Source organism: Pan paniscus, chromosome 19, assembly GCF_029289425.2.
Source record: "Pan paniscus chromosome 19, NHGRI_mPanPan1-v2.0_pri, whole genome shotgun sequence".
Lineage (NCBI taxonomy): Eukaryota > Metazoa > Chordata > Mammalia > Primates > Hominidae > Pan > Pan paniscus.
In genome coordinates, this window is record NC_073268.2 from 71170588 (window position 1) to 71195602 (window position 25015).

The 25015-nt window shown below is 34.9% G+C and overlaps 1 protein-coding gene across 4 annotated transcripts in view; it reads left to right on the forward strand.

Annotated features, from left to right (window-relative positions):
- The window catches only part of STXBP4 (syntaxin binding protein 4), a 196155-nt gene that overhangs the window by 16696 nt on the left and 154444 nt on the right, over positions 1–25015 (forward strand). For all 4 annotated transcript variants that reach the window (XR_008621663.2, XR_008621664.2, XM_003817418.6 and 1 more), the window contains exons 2-8: positions 597–674; positions 1126–1250; positions 5808–5940; positions 14282–14388; positions 14569–14779; positions 15745–15820; positions 22437–22528. Coding sequence is in view for 2 of the 4 variants with exons in the window: in XM_003817418.6 (XP_003817466.2) it covers positions 1204–1250; positions 5808–5940; positions 14282–14388; positions 14569–14779; positions 15745–15820; positions 22437–22528 (666 nt within the window). In the remaining 2 variants the exon portion in view is untranslated. The remainder of the gene's footprint in view (positions 1–596; positions 675–1125; positions 1251–5807; positions 5941–14281; positions 14389–14568; positions 14780–15744; positions 15821–22436; positions 22529–25015) is intronic.

Here is a 25015-nt window from a genome sequence, read left to right on the forward strand (position 1 = left end):
AGTTGGCTCTTGGGAGGGAAAGAATATATGTGCCAAGGTCAAGATGCCATTTTTAACTGAAAATCGGGTTTTTTTAAAGTTTAACTTTATTAAGCTATAATTGATTTACAACAAACAGCAAATATTTAAAGTGAGACAGTTTGTTACATTTGACATGTATCCATTTGTGAAATCATCACCACAATCAAGGCACCTACTGTACCTCTGTAGAAACTGAGGCTTGGAGAAGCCCAAAATTTCAAATGAGAACCCAGGCCTATCAGATCTCAAGGTCCATCCTGTAGACTATAACCTGAGTTCTAGTTAGGAGAAGAAAAACAACAACAACAACAACAAAAACACTATTTTTCATTTGTGAGGGAAAACCACACAGTCTCTGAATCTAGCTCCTCATTTCTTCAGGAAGAGAGTTGTACTAAATGATCCTAGTGTCTTTTTCAACTTTAAGTTCCTTTGCTTCATTCATTGTTCTTATGAAAAGGTGGTAAATCTCTGTTCAAATACAGTTTGTTTTAATTAAATGAAACCACTATTCTCTGTAATTTTCACAGTGGAACAATATAAGACATTAAAAGCATATTTTTTTCTCTTCATAGGAAAGCCATTTAAGAAGTTCCTGGAATAATATTAGTCAGAGTAATATAGGATCTGCAGGAAGTGTCTCAAGATAGTTGGTAAGATAATAAGAATTTAGTTTTTTTCAAATGCATTGCATAATTATTTTTCTGACTATAAGCTTCATAGCCTTGTACTCACAGGAGACATTTTCCTTAATCTTTAACTATTATGTGATTTTTAAGCTTACCAAGGGTGGAAGTTGTAATAGTTACCTAAAGCTTAGCTGTATGTTCACTTTTGCCAGAAAATGAAGATGTTATATAGATATGGATATTCATAATGATATAGACATAGACTTATCTATCTAATGAGCTGTCTTTACACTTCTCGGATGTTATTGACAATGACTAAAATGCCATAACACAAAATACATACAATACATCTAACATCTATATACAGGCTTATATTATTTATGTTCCAAGTGTATATAATGTTTTTATGAACAGTTGGAATCAAATTTGACAGTTCTAAGACCTGACAATTTATTTTCTACTTCTTCAATTCTAGGAAAAGAAGAATTTCTAGACTCTTCATCAAGATCTTCATTTATACAGCTGTTAAATCCAAGGCTACTTTGGTGAAAGCATGAATAAAAATACATCTACTGTAGTATCACCCAGTCTACTTGAAAAGTAATTTTTAAGTTTAATATGTTTTGAAATATCGTTTGAAATATGTAAACTATTAATGAACATTTGATTATAAGTTTTTTACATCTAGCTCTCTAATGTGGTCTAGGATAGCAGTAATGAGTAGTGAGTAAAGTAATATGTTGAATTACCTTTCAATGTAAATCAGTGTATAGAACAAAATCTCTTTTAAGTCATCTGTGCAGGCACGGTAGGGCATGCCTGTAGTCCCAGCTGCTCGGGAGACTAGGACAGGAGGATAGCCTGAGGTTGGGAGTTTGAGGCTGTAGTATGCTATGATTGCACCTGTTAATAGCCACTGCACTCCAGCTTGGGCAACATAGCAAAACTCTGTCTCTAAAAATAATAAAAAATAGACAATTGTCAAATACATTTTTAAAAACTCTTTTGTGAGATTTCTTTTTTAAATTTTGATTTTTAATATCTAGAATATTTTATAATTCCATTAAAAAAATTTGATAATATATAGATTAACTCTTGCTGACTAACAAACCACCCTAAAATCCCTTAAAATAATAAGCATTTATTTTTTCTCATGATTCAGTGGGTTGGTTGAGCAGTTCTGCTCTATACCAGATAATGTAGGATGGCCTCATTTATATCTTGTGAGGCCTCAGCTAGGAAGGTTGAATGGCAGAGGTCTCTGTAGAACTGGTCTGTCATTCTTCAGGAGGCTGGCTCAAGCTTTTCACATGGTAGCAGAAGCACAGGTGTTTTCCAAATATCCAGTTTCCTCACATTTGCTGGTATCCCATGGGCCAAAACAATTTAAATAGCCAAATGAAAATTCCAGGAGTGGAGATACAGACTTTGCTTTTAGTGAAAGGAAGCAGTAAAGTCACATTACCAAGATGCATGCAGACAGGAATGGGAGGAATTGGTGGCCATTTTGCAAACGTAAAACATACCTTTAACAAGGTATATTAAAAAAAATCTTGCTGTTATTCTAGTCTTCACTGTGTGCCCTCATTCCCTCTATAAAAAGTTGTTTTTATTCTTGGTCCTTTTGTAGTGCTTCTTTTTGGTTAAGCCAATGCATATATATAAAAATAAATATACACATATATATGTACACATGATAATTATATATATTTGGATTCCACTCCCCAGAATATTCTTAAGAAAAAGGTGTCATGTATACTGTTTTGACCTTGCCTTTTTGTTTTAATGTATATCCTGGTGATCCCTTCATATCAGTTTATAAAAATCTTCCTTGTTTTTTGTTATAACTTGTTTTTGTTATATTGCTTGTTTTTGTTATAACTGCATAATATTCTATTGTGTGGATGTACCATAGTTTATTCAGCCAGTATATTATGGATGGGCAAACAATACATTTGCAATTTCTGGTGAATACAAATTATGCCAAAATGAATAACCTAGCATATAAGTCATTTTCTATTTTTTGCCAGAGTATCTTTGGGATAGATTCCTGGAAATGGAATTGCTGGATCAGAGGGTCTTTTTTTGTTAGAGGTTACCAATTTATCTCTTTAGAAGTTGTACCATTTTGCATTCCCACCAGCAGTGTGCAAAAATGCCTCTTTTCCCATAGCTTTTTCATCAGAGTATGTTGTTGAAGTTCTAAATTTTTATTGGTCTGGTAGGTGAGTAGTAGTATCTCTGCAGTTTTAACTTATAATTCTCTTATTATGACTAAAGTTGAGCAGAACTATTTTTAATACTTAATAGGAAAAAAGAGTATATAATCTAAAATTTTAATAAGAGTTTTAAAATAAGGTCCTAGTCATGTATGTAAATTTTATGCTGCTATGAACATATAAATTTATGTTTAAGAAGAACTTTCAACAACATAGACATTGCTTATAATAATTCTGGGTAAGAAAAAATCAAGATCTAAAATGGTTTAAGTAGTATGATAGCAATTCAGAAAATATATGGATATTAATTCAGAAAATATATGGATAGATTTATAGAGAAAACATATTAGCAGCAATAAACTGCTGTGTTAATAATACTTTGTTGGGATTAGAAAAGTAAGATCCTATACTGAAACAATAATATATGCTGGAGATTGTTTGTGCCCCCAGTGAAGGACATTCACATTTGGAGGGTTTAAGAGTTAGTGGAGAGATCTGATAAGGTAGCTTACTTCCCTTTCTTACCTTATCTTTCATTTCTAGGCTTTACTCGTTTATGTTTTTGCAATCTACTATCCTGTAAAGAAGGGGTTTATTGGCCAGGGGCGGTGCCTCATGCCTGTAATCCCAGCACTTTGGGAGGCCGAGGCGGGCGGATCACTTGAGATCAGGAGTTCGAGACCAGCCTGGCCAACGTGGTGAAACCCTGTCTCTACCAAAAATACTCAAAATTAGCTGGGTGTGGTAGCACGCACCTGTAATCCCAGCTATTCAAGAGGCTGAGGTGGGAGAGTCGCTTAACCTGGGAGGCAGAGGTTGCAGTAAGCTGAGATCACGCCACTGCACTCCAGCCAGGACAGAGCAAGACCCCGTCTCAAAAAAAGAAAAAAAAAGAATGAATTTAGGGTGCATTTTGGACCCTTGGACGCTGTCCTCTCTGCATTTTTTCTAGCTGATTGACTATTGCCCTAGAAACCAGATAGGCCTTCCCAAATTAGAGCTGAATTCAGTATACCTGTGATACAGCTCTAAATGATGTTATATATGGAGAGCAAAATAGTCAAAAACGGAGTTCTATGTGCTTTTTTAAAAAATTTCTTTCTTCTTTTTAGAAATTATTTTTTTGAATGCAACAGTTTTCTTAAAGATATTCTTAGAATTTCCACGGCAGAAGCTAAGAAAGCTTTTTCTAAAAACTATAATCATGTAAGATATGAAGTAATTCTTTTTTTTTTTTTTTGAGACAGAGTCTCGCTCTGTTGCCCAGGCTGGAGTGCAGTGGCACGATCTTGGCTCACTGCAAGCTCTGCCTCCCGGGTTCACGCCATTCTCCTGCCTCAGCCTCCTGAGTAGCTGGTACTACAGGCGTCCACCACCGCGCCTGGCTAATTTTTTGTATTTTTAGTATAGACGGGGTTTCACTGTGGTCTTGATCTCCTGACCTCGTGATCTGCCCGCCTCAGCCTCCCAAAGTGCTGGGATTACAGGCATGAGCCACCATGCCCGGCCAGAAGTAACTCTTTTTTTAATAGTAGTTTCAGTTATTCGATGTATTTGAAGATAGCTGGAAGTCCTATATTCAACAATGGCTCTAACACAACAACAAAGTAGATTACATATCACATTTTGCCTCTGAAGTAAGACTGACTGGCCTCACACTTGGGCCATCAAGTTAACCTATCTGAATTTTGGGTCTTTTAAAAAAATAAGGGTAAGAATCTTAAGGATTTTATAAATATTAAATGAAATGTCATTATTTAGGTATTGTTTAGCACAGTACCCAGTATTAGTAAACAGGCAGCCCTAAATCTTATTTCAAACTTAATTCAAGTTTCATTTGACCAGTAAAAGTCTCTGGTCTGACCCAGGTATTCAGAAGTGCAACTTGGATATCCCTTTTGCAGGATGTTTTGTACAGTCCCTTCTTTTCAAATGGCATTGCTTTTATGTCTGACAGAAATTACAGTTGAAACAAGTACTTTTTACCAATAAAATTTTCTTTCTAAATTAAAAAGATAAAACTTGAGATTCAAATGGAAGTCATATTTACTTTGCTTTAAATGGCCACAGACATGTCTTTAAAGCTACTTAAAATATTTAGTTTTGGAATTCTTCAAGTAGTCTAATAACCAGGTAAAAGCAAATCTTTTCCGTCGCCTTTAATAAATTTTTGTCCTACTCCAAAGAAATAAGCATTATCATTGTAAATTCTTTTGTGTTTTGGATGTTTTGTAGGGAAAATTAAAAGTATAGGCAAGCAAACTCATTTAATTGTTGTTATGTCACCATACTTTTTAAAAATGTCACTGCTAGTAAGTACTAAGTATTTTGGGTTGTCTAGATCAGGGGTGCCTAATCCCTGGGCCACAGACTGGTAGTGGTCCGTAGTCTGTTAGGAATCAGGCGACACAGCAGGAGGTGAGTCTAGGGCAAATGAGCATTACTGCCTGAGCTCTGCCTCCTGTCAGATCAATGGCTGCATTCAATGCTCATAGGAGCATGAACCCTATTGTGAACTGTGCATGTGAGGGATCTAGCTTGCGTGCTCCTTTTGAGAATCTAGTGGCTGATGATCTGTCACTGTCTCCCCTCACCCCCAGATGGGACTGTCTAGTTGCAGGAAAACAAGCTCAGGGCTCCCCCTGATTCTACATTATTGTGAATTGTATAATTATTTTATTATATATTACAATGTAATAATAAAGTGCACAATAAATGTAGTGCATTTGAATCATCCCGAAACCATCACCCCTCTGCAACCCCATTCCCTCTCCCCCCACCTTGGAAAAATTGTCTTCCATGAAACAAGTCCCTGGTACCAAAAAAGGTGAGGGGTTGCTGCTCTAGATCTCAGATTTTGATTTAATAAGTAGTTTAAAGAAAAAAATAGGTGCAGATCTCTAGACTAACCTGTGTGTGCTAATTTACTTTATCTTAGGGATCCTGCCTTTCAGATGATTACAATTGCCAAGGAAACAGGCCTTGGCCTGAAGGTACTAGGAGGAATTAACCGGAATGAAGGCCCATTGGTATATATTCAGGAAATTATTCCTGGAGGAGACTGTTATAAGGTAAAAATATGTCCCATGCCCACCAAAAATACAAACAAAAAGACCCACCAGTAGTAAAGTTTATTTTTTCTTCTTTATTAGTGAATTTATATCCACTGTGACCATACCTCAGTGAAAAATACAAAGGAATTAGAAGATAAGACTATTGCCCTCAAGGAGCTTTAAACTAAGAAATAAATAGGTTCTTCTCCTATGAAAATAATAGATATTTCTGACTGTAAGATAAGGTTATTATTTTTAAATTACATGCTGTTCAACTTTTATCCTGTATCTGATTGAGAGAAATTACATTTGATGACTTGTTATCTTTCTACTACTTTGAGTTTTTATTAAGTTGGATCAGTAGAACTTTAATTACATTCATTTAGCCTCTACTAAATGCAAAACAAAACAGAAACAGCAAACAAAATCTAATTTCTGAATTCGCAGTTCTTGTAGCTTGAGCTAATGTGTTTTATCACTCATTAAAACCAGAAAATGTCTTTTTTTAGGAATTAGAAAGTCTTACTCTCCTCTTCAGTGTAAGAAATATATAATGAGCTCCCTTTCACTTTGGTTGGTAGGAAGCTTAGACCCAAATTTGAAGGACAACCCCAGCAGTTTAACAAACTGGTTACTATATTTAAATTCTCATTCTTCTTGGATTTCATTTGCTATTTCTGTTTTACTAAAGTGATTATGTGTCATTTTTTGAAAATTGCCTCCGTTTGATTTTGGAGAGATATCAGATATAAAGAATTTAATAAAATTATATTAATAATTAAGAATTAATAAAATATAATATTCTCCATTTGATTGACTCCATTTGATTTTGGAGAGATATCAAATATAAAGAATTTAATAAAATTATATTAATAATTAAGAATTAATAAAATATTCTATTAATATCAAGCTATATAGCATGAGAAAGGATCTTCTTATTTTGTTCTTGTTGTTTGGTTAAATAAACAGTCCTACTACTTTTACCCACTGCCCATATCCCTCCCCCACCACTGCAAACACTTGTTTACTAAGCAGTTTATCTTTTCAGCTGGATTTTTTTGTCTTGTTAGGGAAAAATTCTGTTTTACCAATAACTTCCAAAATAGTTGTAGTACTTTCAATGTTTTATGCTTGTTCAGATAATAAGGCATCTTTTAAATATACTTTCCGAGTTCTAAGTGTTATAGAGGCCAGGCATGGTGGCTAATGCCTGTAATCCTAGCTTTGGGGAGGCAGAGGCAGGAAGATTGCTTGAGCTCAAGAGTTTGAGACCAGCCTGGGCAACGTAAAGAGACTTAAATTCTATTAAAAATTTTAAAAAAATCAGCCCGGCATGGTGGTGCATGCCAGTAGTCCCAGGTACTTGGAGGCTGAGGTGGGAGTATTGCTTGAGCCCCGAAGATCAAGAGCAGTGAGGCATGATCGTGCCACTGCACTCCAGCCTGGATGACAGAACAAGACCCTGTCTCAAAAAAAAAAAGGTATTATTTAATAAGTTTAATGGCATAAATTTTTGGCTATTAAATTTAAATTATTAAATAAATATTTAAAAGCTAAATTTAAACAAATTCAAAAAAACAAAAAAATGAATTTTTTCTTCCAAGAATTGAGGTGTTACTTTAGTGTTAAAGCTGAGAGGTGTGTGTGAGCGTGTGTCTGTGTGTGTGTGTTCAATATAGTAAGGCATTTCTTAAACTACTCTTGATATAATGCAATAGTAGATGAAGGTACTCAACAAGTGATAAGAATTTGCTTTCTTTTTTTTTTTTTTTTTTTTGAGACAGAGTCTCACTCTGTTGCCCAGGCTGGAGTGCAGTGGCACAATCTCGGCTTACTGCAACCTCCACCTCCCAGGTTCAAGCGATTCTCCCACCTCTCAGCTTCCCTAGTAGCTGGGATTACAGGTGCGTGCCAACACACCTAACTAATTTTTGTATTTTTAGTAGAGACAGAGTTTCACCATGTTGGCCAGGCTAGTCTCAAACTCCCAACCTCAGGCGATCCATCCGCCTCAGCCTCCCAAAGTGCTGGGGTTACAGGCATGAGCCACCACGCCTGACCTAAGAATTTGCTTTTAAGACAAGCATCAATTTGTGCTTGTTTGTTACGATGAAAACTATTTGGAGTTAGAGTAATAAGTTGATAGTGGTGGTGCTGAATGACTCTTTATCTTCTGTCAGTGATAGCAGATTAAGAAATTATTCTTATGATATCTACTTTTTCTTGTTAGAATTTCACTGAAGTATTAAAAGGCAAAATTTTCTCATTGACTATATTCTCTACTTAGCACTAGAGGGCAGCACAGAGCTATTAATGTTCTTCCTACCTGGTCATATCTGACCAAAGAAAACAGGCAAGATAGAAAAAGGTGTAGGAGAAGAGGACCAGGGGTGATGGCTCATGCCTCTAATTCCAGCACTTTTGGAGGCCCAGGCAGGAGGATCCCTTGGGCCCAGGAGTTCCAGGTTGCAGTGAGCTATGATTGCATCACTACACTCCAGCCTGGGCAACAGAGCATCTCTAAAAAATAAAAAAATTTATAGAAGAAGTAATTTTCTAGTGCTTACATTATTTTTAAATATTTTCTCAAGATGGAAAGCTCTATGCATATGCATATTTATTCTTCAAATACAAAATTGATATAACTTTATTTTACAACAATGTATTAATACATTTACTATATTCTAAATACTGTTTTAACATGTTAATAAATTTCTAGTCTGCACAAAATTTCTACATAGTAGAATCTGTGGAATAGGAAACACAAACTCATAAGGTTATCTTAATGAAGTTGCTGAACTGAGTAACTGTTAATATTTTTTAAATGCATATGAATGCTTTAACTTTCTGTAATTTTGTTTTAACATTATAATGTTTCATAATTAACAATATAGGCTATCTCAAGCTTATAGCTAGATTATATTTCATTTATATTTTCAAATCTTCTAAACTGTAAGGGAGTTATTGGAACGCAGAAGAAATTTTCTTTAATTATTCATGGTTTGCCACCACCCACCCCAAATGTTTTCCTCCTGGAAAATATGAGAATAAAATACTGGTTTAGTAGAAGCAAAATAGTATGTTTGTTTGAAAAACATATCCAGAGTTCAAATATGGGATATTATGAATACATCTTTTCAGTTCAAGCAGAACCAAGATTCCCTCAGCTCTAAGAGCTAGAGGCACCCTATAAATTGAGAACTACTGTATTAATTGCTAAAGTTAAGGAAATAAGAGAGCTCCAAGGCCCTTTCACTGTGTCAGCTAGTCCCATATCTATCTGGGGTCAATCCTAGACCCTTTTTCTGGCCAAGACACTCCTTTAAGCTTCATACCCATATTCAGTTCCCTGATCAACATTTTTACTTGGACCTCTTAAAGGTATCTCAAACTCAGCATTTCTGAAGCAGAACTCATGACATTTACATCACACCATATTCTGCTCAACTCTTCCCAAACAGAGTCTCTTCCAGTTTACCTAGTCTTGGTGAATGACGGCTTCCAGCTACACAAAGTCAGAAAATTTAACAGCTTCCTATTTCAACTCCCATAACACTGTTCAATTCATTAACACATACCATTGACTTTTTTACTCTCTAAATATCTCTTGAACCCATCAGTCTTCTTGATCTTTATTCTTATCACTGGAGCTTAAACTGTCATCAGTTTTGACTCAGCCCTTTCAGTAGCATCGTTTGTTCTTATGCACCATACCTATTTCCCTCCCAACCTATATATCTTACTAATATTTGGTTGCCTACAAGGTTCCATATAGTGTGGCTTCTGCCCTGTCCTTCTCTGGCTCTCTATCACTATGCTTCCAGAGTAGCATTTTCTCAGTGCCTGGAAGGGGCCAATTTTTCTTTTCTTTTTTTTTTTTTTCCATCTCATATGCTGTTCCCTTAGGAAACAGCACTCCATTTCCTTTCCCCCATTATTTCCAGTTATCAATTCAAAGACTGCTGCCTAAGGGTTGTGTTGCCTGCTTTCCCCCAGTCTAGGCTAGGTTTTATTTTTTTCTACATATGCTCCTAAATCCCATTCCTTTCCTTTGTGTCACCTACCTCAGTTTGCAATGATATATTTATATTTATGATTGTTTAATCAACTCTGCCTGACCACAAGACAGTATGTTTCTTAAGGGCAAGGATGCTATCTGATTTTATTCACAGTAATATTGTTAGTCCCCACTGTGGTGACTGACACATACATACTTGCTCAATTTAAATTTATGAATGAACGGTCCCGTAGTCATTTTCTCACATTTCTGAGGATTACTGATCTGCTTATTTACCCTTCCACTGGCACCATTTGGGCTCCACACCAAGGTACTTCCTCCTTGGGCCTTTGTGTCAGATTTCCGACAACACTTTAAAGTTCTCAAATGTTCATTTTTATTTCTTTCTTCCGTTGCTGGTAACATAGGGAAAGCAGACAGAAATCAAAATCCTCTCTTCAAATCTGATAGTATATTTCATATTTTCTTCAGTTGGCTCTAAGATATACATTAAAACATACACATATAAGCTATGCATGCACATACACATATATATAACATGCATATATCGGTATGTAATATGAGTGTGTGTATGTACGTATTTTTTCCTCTTCTATCTCTGAAATTATAGGTCTCACAATCAATGTCGTCATGTAATTTGTGGCATTGAAGTAGGACATATTTAACTTTCAGAGGAAATCTGTTTTCATGCGGAGCATAGCACTGGAACCAGGGCTAAGGCTTTTAGATAAATATCAGGATCAGGCCTCTGGATGGCAAACTATGAAGAAACCAGTCCCACTGGTGGGAGCTGAAGAAGTAGCAGCCAAGATGGTTCGCTTTGCAGTGTCACTCTCTTTATTCCTTTGCCATTATTATTTTTGTCATAGCTACCTTAATTTCCTCAGACTGTTTCTTGGCCCCCTTTAACCTATTGTGGACTTACTATGTACCTAGCACTGTACCAGGGAAATAACCATGAAAAGGACAGAGTTCTAGTTATGCCTAATGAAAGAATTGGTGATTCTGGCCCACTAAAAGAATCATTGCCCCTAGACTGGGAGTTGCTGATTTAGTATATTCTAATGTGAGGGCAGGGAAAGCGGATATGTAAACGTAAGGACCATACAGAGTAAGTGCAATCCTTTAGGTAAGTAAAAGTGCTTTTTGAGCAAAAAGACACAACAATTAAGTAAATCCTGGGGAACTAGAGAAAACTTCCAGCAGAGATAGTGTTTGAATTGGACTGTGAAGTTTAAGTCAGAGTTTATCGCAGAGAAGTGGCAGGGTGGATGGTGGCATTCTAGATGGGAATTAATATGTGTAAAAACATTGAGGTTCAAAAGACCATGGCTGGTTTGAGGCACATTCTCTGAGAGTAGAATGAAGAATATGCTGGTGTGGAAGGTGGATGATGAAGCTAGAAAAAGTAAGTTGCAGTAAATTTGTTGTGCTGGGTTTGGGATGTTGAGGAGTTTCAACTTTTCCTACCAGTTGGCAGCCATCAAAGGTTCTCAATCTAATGAGTAATATAATTAAATTTGCTATCAGTATGAAAATTGTCCACAACAGATATGGAAGTCTCATTCACCTCATCTTATTTAACACGTATAATGTGCTATAATTTACATATGTTACTTAATTCTTGTAGCAACCTTGCATTACATATATTTATCCCCATTCTACAGCTAAGAAAATAGAGTTTCATAAAAGCTGAACGACTTGCCTCAGTTCACAGTAATAACTGGAGTTAAAAGAAGGTTACCATCAGTCTACATCTTGTAAAGTATAGGAAAGGAATCTTAAGGCTTACAGAAGGACTATTCCTTAGTATTAGGTATAATGAGTTAGTTAAGTCAGAATTAGGCTGTATAGATGGTTTCTCATAATATTGAAATGTATTATTTAGAAAACTATATACCAAAGTCAATATAGAAATGAATAGTACTGGCCATTTTTAACAGAAGTGTTTATGTGGCCAGGCATATATTATTATTTCAACATCTACATGAATGTCAATGTGAAAGAATTCAGATCTGAAGTTCAGCATATGAAAGTGCTTGGCACATTGCCTCCCATGTGAAGTAGTTGCTCTGTAACTGCTGAATTGGAATCTAGACTGTGTGGAAGAGGTCTCAACATATCTCTGAAGTTAGTATCTTCACATATACATTAATCCAGCTGGGGCAGAATGCACTCGAATGCCAGACTTACAAAAATAGCTTTGTTTTCATTTGCAGGTTCTGACTTTTAAACAGGTTCAGAAATTCACATGATCAGCTAAGATCTTATTCTAGGAGGCAAAGAAAAAAACTAACTGCTATGAATACTTTTTAGAAAGAAAAAATATGTAAACACCAGAAGTCATAGTCAGAAGGCATTCTTCTTCTCTTTTCTGACTCTCTTCCTGCCAGAAAATGCAGCTTCTATACATCAGTGTACTTTCATACAAGATGGGCTAAATTGCCTTCATGTGAACTTTTTCTCTGTACTAACACTGCATGTTATGTTGTCTGACTTTGCTAACTATGTTTAATCACATATTTACATAAAATCAAAATTTGTTTTTAAATTATATATAATATAAATATATATAATATAAATATATATTTTTTATATATTATATATACATATATTTTTTTTTTGAGACAGATTTTTGCTTCATTGCCCAGGCTGGAGAGCAGTGGCGCAGTCATGACCTTGACCTCCTGGGCTCAAGTGATCCTCCCACTTTAGCCTCCTGAGTAACTGAGACTACAGACATGTGCCAGCTATTTTTTTTTTTTGAAAGATGGGGTCTAACTATGTTGCCCAGGCTGGTCTTGAACTCCTGGGCTCAAGCAATCTTTCTGCCTCAGCCTCTCAAAGTGTTGGGTGTACAGATGTGAGCCACCGTGCCTGGCTTATATATTTTTAAAAATTAAGTTGACTCTTTTGGCTTAAGTATTTTAAATAATGTTTACATTTCAGTAGGATAGGGTCATTATGCATCTAGATTATATAATCCTTTACACACTATTTGAGATATGTTTCTATAAAATCCTTTCATGAATGTTTTATGTCAATTTTGTTGTTTTCCTATGTATTCTTTAGTCAGTGAAAGAGATAGTACTTCATGTCTTTTTAAAAAATAATAATACCTATTGTTATTTAGGAGTAAAATAACTGTGAATCACCATTATTACAAATAATACAGCTTAGATCAAAGATCAGTATCCAAGGGATATATTTTAGTAGATAAGACTTTAAAGAAAGATGTTTTCTTGAATTTGTGGAAGTTACTTAAGTACCATCAAGGTGAAAATCTCCCTTTTTAACCATATAAGCTTTTTCTGTAGTTATAAAAATAATGGTTTCTACCACTGTACTAATTAATGATAAATAGGGAAATACCTTAGGAACTGTAAAAGAAGAAAGCTTATTTTTATTTTCTAGTTTGAATGAAAAGAAAAGACAAAAACTGGGAAACTTATCTAACATATCTAACAACCACATTAACTCTTGTTCCTGACATGTTCTGTCTTACTCAGTTAGGCTAGCTATGAGCAAGCCAGGCCTTAGAAAAGGCAACACCAGGCAGCCAGTTAGAATTGTCATTATTAGCAGGACATGGCTAACAATATATGCACAGCCAACTAGGCCTTAATCATAGGGGGATAGCAGGTCTAGTAAAAAAGATTATGCTGAAATATGGGTAGGATCAATATAATTAAAATCCTTGGCCAGGCGCAGTGGCTCACACCTGTAATCCCAGCACTTTGGGAGGCCAAGGTGGGAAGATTGCTTGAGACCAGGAGTTTGAGACCAGCCTGGGCAATGTAATGAGACCTCATCTCTACAAAAAATTTTGAAAATTTAATTTTTTTTTTTAAAAAGACCCTTGACTAAAGTTTTAAAAATCTCAATGTGGGATAAATCCACACACACATTGAACAGTTTGGTGGGAGGACATATGTAGGAATGCAGAGAAAATAAAATAAATGAGTTTTGTATTCTGAAATATCCCACAGTTATTTGGCCCACTTTATCACAGAGTCAGAGTTTTATCAGCCCCATAGTGCTCAGTTTTTAAAACAGGTCCCTTTTCCTGGTATACTGGCCTATGTCCTACCTACCATATTAAGAATTCTTTACCACGTAAATTTATTCATGCAATACATGAACCATTCCATTTTACTCATAATATATGTTACCAAACCAGACTTTAATCAAGAGATTTTGCTACTGAGGTTGTCTAAGATTTTACTTTTTACTCTTTTTGAAGGCATTCTTCATGAAAACTTTTCATTGCTTTAATTACATCAATTAATTTTTTTTAAAATATCTCATTAGTTCCTTTATAAATGTTACTGTTTTTGTTAGGATGGTCGTTTGAAGCCAGGAGATCAACTTGTCTCAGTCAACAAGGAATCTATGATTGGTGTATCATTTGAAGAAGCAAAAAGCATAATTGCCAGAGCCAAGTTGAGGTAACTATACTATCCATGAGATAGAATGAGTCATTTAGAATGTCTCCTTGAAAGTAGTAATTTAAGATGTATTAAGTACTTTATAATAAGTATTTTTTAATAACATCTGAAACACTAGCTTGGATTTCAGTTGTACTATATTCATAGCATATCCATAAAGTGATTTCTTTTTAATACTAGGTTAGAATCTGCTTGGGAGATAGCATTCATAAGACAAAAATCCGACAACATTCAGCTAGAAAATCTGTCATGTACATCACTTATAGAAGCTTCAGGAGAATATGGACCTCAAGCCTCAACATTAAGTCTTTTTTCTTCTCCTCCTGAAATACTAATCCCAAAGACCTCATCCACTCCCAAAACAAATAATGCCATTTTATCTTCTTGTGAGGTAAGTCAGGTAATCTTAAATTTCTCTATATATGCACTCCATAAATTCCCTATACGTTTTTACATTGGTTATGTACATATAGAATTATTTCAGTAAAATTGTTAACAAATTAATATTTCTTTGAAAGATTTTTTTCTATTTAACATTTTTATGCTGTGTTTTCAATAAACATATTTTAAGTCAGCATGTCCTGTGTCCAGGAGCATGATTGGTTAGAAAATACCAGCATGACAAAATGGTTCCACAAAGATATGCCTAGATATCACTCAAAACTATGTTAAAAATGTCATATTTGGTTTCAGTTGGTTTAGTTATTTGCCATTTCTGTTCTCTGCTTGACTGAAGTCAGGCCATCTTCCTTTTTGTTCCTTAGCTTCTTTCCCACACAGTGAGGCTAATCCCAGGCATCCAGTCTAGGAAGGTATTGCTCCTTCATGTGTGCATGCTATAGTTCACCCAAGTAGAATCACACAAAATGGGGAATTTCTATATCAGAATTAACATACTCAATTACTAACTGCTATATTATCCAAACAAATTATAGTTACAGAATAAAGTGTGTATTATTTATATCTGTGTTAGCTGTAAAATAGGAAACTTAAGCTTTTAGTCAGTAGAATAAAATTCATCAAAGGTAACTTCAGTCTCTGGTACATGCTGAACAGAGACAGAGTATAAGATTTTCTGTCAGCCCCTTATACTTTGTCACTTGGAGCTATAATACTTTTAAAAGACAAGATGAGTGGCCTTATATTTTGTTATCCTTGGATGTGGTAGAGCTGAAAGCAATTGTTACCTTTAATTCTGAATTGCTTTGTTTGAAGATGCATATACCAAAATTTTAGAGGGTTCATATTTGAGGGATAATTACTTTAATCTCTTTAACCATTCTTTTTATGTTAACATGGGCTTCAAGTGACCTACTTTAGTAAATGACATTGCATGTTCCTCATTTTCTTTCACAGATAAAAACTGGATACAACAAAACAGTACAGATTCCAATTACTTTAGAAAACAGTACTGTGGGTTTGTCTAATACAGGTAAATACACATTTAATTTCTATTTCCTGTTTTTTATTTCAATTCTCTCTCAATGAGGAGTGTGTAATGTGACTTAAGACTTTGAAGAAGGGTGAATTATGTCTTTGTTCCTTCAGTGAACGAAAAAGTAAAAATAATGTCTTTCCGTTGGGCCCTGTTAAAGTATGACTTTTATTAGATATTTCCCTGAACAAAGAGTTGAAGTTTCAAAAGATACATTGTCATAACAGTATTTATGAAGCTGTAATAATTAATGAATTGTTTAAATCAAATAATGGAAAGTCTTCTATAAAGATCAAGATTAGGTTGCCATGTCCTTTTAGTGCAATACTGATGAGGCATATTAAATACACCTTTCGGAAAACACATTATAGAAGGGAGCATACCTTAAGAAAAGAAATGTATCTTGTTTTTTTGGAAGAAATCATATGGATATCAATTATAAAGGGTGTCAGTATTGTTAATTCATTATTATTGATTCTTAATTACCATAAAATGATTTACTGACTTTTTAAAACAATAAAGCATTAATTATCTAAGCCAAATGTAAAATAAAGATTTTTATTTGGCTGTAAGGTGCTTACAGGATCAATACGAAGAAAAAGCCCCCTGAAATTATCTCCAAAAGTTAAACACAACAATGATAAAAAGACTAAACATAACTGAAAAACTAATTATATATGCCTAATTATAATGTAAATTTTTACCTGTATATTTTAATTTTGTTTTAATAGCATTATTTATATAAGAACTGAAAAATAAGGAAGCATTAATTTAAATTAAATAGCTACCAATCTTTTTTTTGAGATGGATTCTTGCTCTGTCTAAGCTCTGCCTCCTGGGTTCACGCCATTCTCCTGCCTCAGCCTCCCAAGTAGCTGGGACTACAGGTGCCTGCCACCATGCCCGGCTAATTTTTTGTACTTTTAGTAGAGATGGCGATTCACCATGTTAGCCAGGATGGTCTCGATCTCCTGACCTCGTGATCTGCCTGCCTTGGCCTCCCAAAGTGCTGGGATGACAGGCGTGAGCCACCGCTCGTGCCTGGCTCAATAGCTACCAATCTTTACAGGAGTTTATACTATATTCCACAGTAGTTTCCTCCGATTTGGGGTGGTATTTACCAGTGGGTTAATAGCAATCTTAAGCCATGAGTTATATTACCTTTTACTTAGATTTATTGACCCTTAGAAACTTTATTATTCCTCTTACATAATTAATTTCCAGTCTCTGCATGTACTGTATTTATTTTAAACTGGGAACCCTTATGAGAAGAAAAAGACAAATGAAACAGTCATGAGATGAGCATCAAAACTGCTAGATGATGGAAGTCAGAATCCTTTATTCCTTGATATTATAAAATATTAGTAATTATATAACATGTTTTTAACTTTTAAAGTAATTGAACTATTCAATGCCTATTTTAACCTTTTATTCAGTAAGGATTTACTATGTTATATGTGTAGAATACAGTACAACGGGAATTATGAAGAAATTTGGATATTTTCTGTGAGATACTTAATAGTATATTGTGAAATAAAACATGGGGCTAAAAATTATAATTATTGAAATTAGGAAACATTCTAATTTATATGCGTGTATTTGTTTATAGATGTGTGTGTATGTTTATTTTATCAAGCAGCTACTATTTGCAGTTTTTTGTGTTAATCAGAGCAGGATATGGGTGGTTTTGTTACTCTAAAAAGCATTCTGTCTTGTGATGAATAACACATTTACACAAATTATGTAAAGACATGAACAAAGAGGCCCAAGGAAGGAAGTAGTGAGTGCTATGAGTATGGTATAAGGAAGGCACAGTGGTTACCACCAGGCTCTGAATACAGACTCAGTGTTCAGGTTCTTGCTTTCATCTTATTAGCTCTGTAACCTTGAAATAGTTACAAGTTACAAGGAGTTGTTATGAGGATTAAACAAGACCATGCATGTCAAGCACTTATATTGTAATTAGTGCATGGTATATGCTTACTAAATTTTCCTGTTACCAATAATATGGAACCTATAGCTTAGAGTGTAGCTCAGATAATATTCTAGGTCATGTTTATAGAGCAGAAGGAAAAGCTTCCAATTCTTGATTCAATTTTATGTCCTCCCCTTGACCCCAAAAACTAGTATATAATAAGGAATCTGTCACGATATGCAGAAATTAAGAAAAATTTCTTGGCAAAAGTCAGACATTATCCAAATCTTGAAAAAAGTGGTAAATATCAATTGATAACTGAACACAGGAGATCATTTCAAGTTAAGGAAGCACCACAAATAAAAGCATAGAACTAAGGATGAGCTAGACGTCAGATGACTCTAAGAGTCAGGTGTGATTAGAGCAGAGATCTTGTTAACAATGAATAAACTCAGGTAAATTTATACCAGTCGCTATAAGAATAGTGGTAGATTTTGTAATAGAAAAATAGGGTAGTGAAAAATATATTTAAGTAAGTTATAGGTAAATATTAAAATACAATTAAGACGGAACATTTTTCTAGAGTAGAAAGTGCATCAACTCAGTCTCATTTTCTTCTACATAAATGTAGTAGGCAAGATATTTCTGGGGAGTGGAAAAAAGGCAAAATCACCTCTAAATTATCTCTAGATAACTTATATACATTGTGATTTGCATATTATAAGTACCTAATTATAGATTGTTACAAATCAGAAATTAACCATCACTTCTAGATTTCTTCAGTTACCTGATACTAATACAAAAAATATAAACAAATTTTAATGTTAACCTCAACAAAAGTAAATGTAATTAGGTAGTTCTATTTCTGTTCTTATCTAAAAATCATCCCAAAGTGTAAAATAGGTTAGAATTCTTAAAATCCACATAATATTTAAATGTTTTAAAAAATGATGCTATTATACAGAAATTTATTTCAAAATCCAGAGTTGTTTACTAGTGCTATATATGTAAGTTGAATAACACATGAGTTTGTAATTGAGCTAACAATATACTAAAGACATTTTAAGGATAGCAATAAACAATTGTTGCAGCCAGGTGCGGTGGCTCACATCTGTAATCCCAGAACTTTGGGAGGCTGAGACAGGCAGATCACTTGAGGTCAGGAGTTCGAGACCAGCCTGGCCAACATAGTGAAACCCCATCTCTACTAAAAATAGAAAAAAAAAAAAAAAATTAGCCAGGCACAGTGGTGCACGCCTGAAGTCCCAGCTACTCGGGAGGCTAAGGCAGGAGAATTGCTTCCTTGAACCCGGGAGGCAGAGGTTGCAGTGAGCTGAGATTATGCCACTGCACTCCAGCCTGGGTGACATAGCAAGATGCCATCTCAAAAAAAAAAAAAAAATTGTTGCATGAAGAAATACAGTCATTATTTTAACTTTACTAATAGCGCATAAAGCCTTAATTCCTTTAGACCAAGTCTTTTGAAACTGAAGCAAAATAGTTATGGGGAAAAATATCCATTCAGAGTTCATGGTATTAGGCAAATTGTATTGATCCTTTCCTTACGAAACATTCCTTTTCTTCTGCTGCTACAAAGAGGATAGGAACAGAAAATCCGAGAGAGGCCAGGCATGGTGGCTCACACCTATAATCTCAGCACTTTGGAAGGCCGAGATGGGAGGATCATTTGAGCCCAGGGATTCAAGACCAGCTTGGGCAACATTGTGAGACCCTGTCTCTACAAAAATTAAAAAATTAGCTTGGCATGGTGGCATACACCTGTGGTTCCAGCTACTTGGGAATCTGAGGTGGGAGGATCGCTTGAGCCCAGGAGGTCGAGGTTGCAGTGAGCTGTGTTCAGGCCACTGCACTCCAGCCTGGGAGACACAGCAAGACCAAGAAAGGAGAAGGAGGAGGAGGGGGAAGGAGGAGGAGGCGGAGAGGAGGAGGAGAAGGAGACGGAGGGAGAAGGAGAAGGAAAAGAAGTGGGGAGAAGGAGAAGGACAAGAAGGAGAGAGATCCAAGAGAATAATAAGCCATACTTAGAAAAACTCACTCCCCCAGAAAGGAGCAAATAAAGAGCTTGGAGCTGGGATAGAGAGATGTCATTGGCAGATGAGGAAAACTTCTATGAGGGGCTTTCAGGTAAAGTTACTCTGAATTGACAAAGTGTGCTGGAGTTATACACAGACCCTCTTAAGGTTTTAACTCAAAAGTAAAGGTCTAAGTTGTCTGGAAAAAACAAGATTTTGTTAAGCCCTGATTGCATATTGTTAAATGAAGGTTAGTATAATTTTACATTAAATCTCCTTATAATACAGTGTCTCTGTGTTGATATTAACAATACTGCATAAGTTTTCACAGTAGTTTTCTATGATATTGTTGATCTTCTAACTCCTATGAGGCAGTCTGGTTTATTCCCTCTACTTTATAGATGAGCAAACTGATTATGAAAGATGTTGAACACACTTAAGAACATTGGTCTGGAGTCACAAGAGATTAGACTCCTAACATTATAATGTACTAGCTATGTAACCTAGGCTAATTTCTTTACCTTTTCCTGCCTTGGTCTTTCATCTTTGGGATGGGAATAATAACACCTATGGTCACTGTGGTCATTTTGAAGATTAGTGAGCTTATATAGGTACATAGTTTACTGTTTAGATAGAAGTAAGCATAAATAGGAGCTTCTGTTCTTTTCACTGTTAGAGATAGCAAATTTTTATGCTTAGATGTAGGAAAACGTAAGTGAGAACACATTCCTCAGTGTGTCAATGTTGTAGGTGTTCCTGTCTCACCTTCTCTCATTCTCCTCTCTCCCCCTTGCTCTCCCCTCTGCAACTCTTCCAATCACTTAACACTTGAAATGAATAATTCAAGCCCAGGTTTAGTCTTTGAGACCATAATCAGGTTCACTTGGGTCCACCTAGTGTTAATGTGCCTTAATTGCAGGCCAAACACCAAGCTGGAAGTCATTGACAAGCTTCACATATCCAAACCTTAAAGGATGAAAAATAAAGTTATCTGCTGGTTGGTCTTCCATATCATTCCACTCCATGCTGATCTTTATACTACACTTTAGGTTTGGCACAGGATTTCTCTTAAGAGAGGAAAAAAATTATATGTATGTATATAAAAAAATTATATGTGTATGTGTGTATATATATGCATACCCATATATGTATATGTGTATATATGTATATATGTATATGTGTGTATATATATATACACTATGTATATATTATTTTTAATTTCATAGCCAACAATTAGGTATCATGATTACAAAGGAGATTCACTTACTTTTATCAGAATTGTAAAAATTCTATTTAATACTAAAATCAGTCTTTTTCAAAGTTTAATTCCATTTGAAGCTAAAAGTCAGCATCCATTTTTTATGATCTTGACACCTATAAGCTATATTAAAGATTTTACATAGAATGTTAAGGATGTGTTAAAGGTTTAGAGGAAGACTATTTATTTTCATATGCACTTCTTATGTTCTTAAGAGAATGCAAATCATTTTGTACTTAGAGACAGATGCTCTGAGAAATTTTAAAAAATTAAAACACTGCATAAAGATGTGACATTTTCCAAAGATTTTTCTTCTTCCTCTTGTTTCTATGTAGAACTAGTAAAATATCATTTAAAAGTGTATTTAGAATAGTGGCAATTTAGATAGTAAGATCAACATGAATTACAGGAATTTGTTTTACAAACTTTGGCATATTAAAACGTACAGTATTTCAAGTTCTGGTCTTTTGTAGCATCTTTTTTATTCATGCAATAAGGACAAAGGCTCGTTTAAATAATCAGGGTATATTGAGAAGATGTAGAAAAATGGGTAAGAAGTGTATGACTTTTAGCTCTTGCAAATTCATTTATGCTACTTGAAATGTAACCTGTCTTTAAAATAAGAGATAAGATTTTTAGCTCAAAGTACAGAATCTATATTATACTTTATGTGCAAACTTGAAATGACTTGCATTTATGGTTTTTTCCAGAGTACTTCCAGAATACACATCACAAAACACTTTTGCCAGTCGAAAAAATACCAACATCTTTGAACAAAAAGACTTTTTATCTTTTTAAGGCATTGTGGTGATGTAGTAGTGGTGGGATGTATGTTTGTCTTTTAAGTTAATATATCTGTGGGACTTCACAATGCATAATTGCCTACTCTTATATCTTAGGACTTAAGTAAAGCCAGCTTATATAAAAAATTTAGACTTAAAAAAATTATGAAAACTTGCCGGGTGTGGTGGCTCACTCCTGTAATCCGGCAGTTTGGGAGGCTGAGGCAGGCAGATCACCTGAGGTCAGGAATTCAAGACCAGCCTGGCCAACATAGTGAAACCCTATCTCTAACTAAAAATACAAAAATTAGCCAGGCATGGTGGCATGCACCTGTAGTCCCAGCTACTTGGGAGGCTGAGGCAGAAGAATCACTTGAACCCGGGAGGCAGACATTGAGCCAAGATCGTGCCACTGCACTCCAGCCTGGGCAACAGAGTGAGACTCTGTCCCCTCCCCCCCCAAAAAAAAAAGAAAAGAAAAAAAAATTATGGAAACAAAACTAAAAGCTGCTAACTGATTAGCTAGAATTATTTTTGAACAGCAGGAACTCAGAACATATCCTGTCAAATGAAAATTTCGATTCCAATTAAGTTCCCAATTAATGTGCACCCTGTTGTCTCTTAGATGTTGCTTCTGCCTGGACTGAAAATTATGGGCTACAAGAAAAGATCTCCCTAAATCCCTCTGTTCGCTTTAAGGCAGAGAAACTGGAAATGGTAAATCCTTTAAATTTTCATTTTTCTTCCATAAGACAAAAACAGGAAAGAAGTATTCTCCTTCTTTGAGAGGATAAAGTACTGGAGTCATTAGTTTCTTGAAGTTACTTATTTACAATTAAATGAATGGCAGTTTGGATTTAAATTATTTAATTCACATTTGAATTTGGTAGTTCATGGTGGTTCACTAGTACAAAATAGAAATAAAATCTTTCATAACTAAATTGGCATTTGGATCAAATAGTTTTCTCCTCGGAGAATAAGACAAATGTGATTTTTACAGTCTAGAATAAATGGAAAGATGTAACACATTATGGCAAAGTAGATGAGGCTTCATAATGGCAATAAATGCAATCAAGTAATAGTCCATTATTCAATTTTTTTTTATGTAAAGGGAAACAAAATTTTAAAGAACAAAATAGTCAGATGTCCACTAAATATAGAAAGATGGTGGCAGTATACTAAAGCACTGAAAAGTAGTCCTGGGGAAAGTGGAACATTGAGACTCTCATGTAAAAGAAACTTAAGATGATTAAAAAAGAAAAATTAAAGGCAGAAAAGCACTCGAAAGCATTTCTTATCAGGTTACCAGGGATCTGAAGGGAAAAATAAGCCACTTTTTTTTTTTGATGTAAAATGGATATACTGCTGAAAGACCACAAACTCTACCTTCCAGTCAGTTTTTGAGGATAAAGCATTCTTACATTTTAGGAAGAGTATAAAAATGCATAGCTAAAATAAAGCACACAGTCTGTTTATTCCCATATCCACACCTTTGCTTGGTCCTATGATAGTCCTTTCTCATTGCCAATTTGAATCTTATCTAAATTCTAACTCACATAGGGGAGAAAAGATTTCTCACCCATCGGTAGATTCATGGCTAAGACACCTATAACAAAAGACAGATTAACAAGAAAATAGCATGCAGATTTATTTAATGTATGTTTTACCTGACATGAGAACCTTCAGAAATGAAAACCCAAAGAAACAGGGAAAACTGTATTTTTATGAACAGTCATACAGAAGTGTAATTGGAGCACAAAAGGGTGTAATCTGATGGTAATAAACTGGGGGGAGCATAGCAAGGCCTGTTTGTTCAGATTCTTAACATCTCTGTGTCTTCAGAGTTGAAGATATTTCCTTTCCTCTAGGTATAGGGAGGACCTCTCTGGAATGAGGGTCTTTTAATCTACTTTTAGGGGAGGATCAGCTGGGTTTTATGGCCCACCTCAGGGGAGAAAAGGTGATAGAAGGTAAGAAAGACCTTCCGGCTTCTGCTGTTTTCTTGCACACCAAAGTGCCATACTTTGAGGCAGCATGTCCTGGATTTTGTCATTCAGTTCCATCTCCTTCATTCAGACTTTGCTAACTATTATAGTTCGGACCAACATTGCCTTCTTTTGCACATTAGTAGCACTTACCTTCACTTTTTGGTGCCCTATAATCTTTTCTATATCTTGTTTTATCAATGAAATTATAAGTGTCTTCACCGCAGACCCTGTAGTACCTATTAGTGTTTAAATAGCTGCTTTGTGCTCCATAAAATTTTCCAATTAATTAGATACTTGAGATGTCTCCTTTATACTTTCAAAATCCTGAGTATCTTTTGTAACGTGTGTTTATGTTTGTGGCTAAAATGTAAGTTCTGGCTAACGCTTGGTCTGCAATCAGTTAATAGTAATATTTTCAAAAATAGAGTGTTTGAAGTTTAAAAGCATGACAATTACATATCTAAAAATGAATAATTATTCAATGATATTGATTTAGTATACATTTCTGAACATCCAAGATTTAATACCATTCTTCTGGATAAGGAGAAATTTATCCAGCTAACTATTTTACCTGACAGACTTTGTTATTTTACTTAGTTTAAATTTTTCTAGCACATGATATTATTTTTAATCTGATTAATATTCTTTGAGGTATGAAAATCGAAATTTGTATTGATTCTGAGAAATATGAGTTGCTTGGCCATTAAATCCGAATTCCAGTTTTGGTTCCCCTTTAAGCCTTAACAAATTATTTTTGTGGAAAAGTAAAATGCCAGTTTTACATCAAAGAAACCCACATTTTATATAAATTCAGCCTCTGCTCTTAATCAAGATAGACTTGTTAATTTTATTTAGTAGAGCATTCTTTTTTTCAGTTTGAAACTATATTTCTCTTAATAACTTTTTTCGTGAAATCTACATTAGCATCTATCCACCCAAATTATTTCTTGAGCTACTCTTCTTGTTTTGCATTACTGATGCAATACAAAACAAGTAAAAGCTATTACTTGTTTTGCACATACTGATATTAATGTCATAATATCAGTATCATCTCAGCTTGAAATAGGTCCTTCTCTTTTGGTTGCTACTTTGTAGACAGATTCAACTTTATTGTCCATTACGTTTTAACACATTCCTATTCAGTAATAAATAAGGCCAATGTGATCAGGTATTTACAATAAAATAAAATAGTATATTTTTTAATCTTCTATAAACA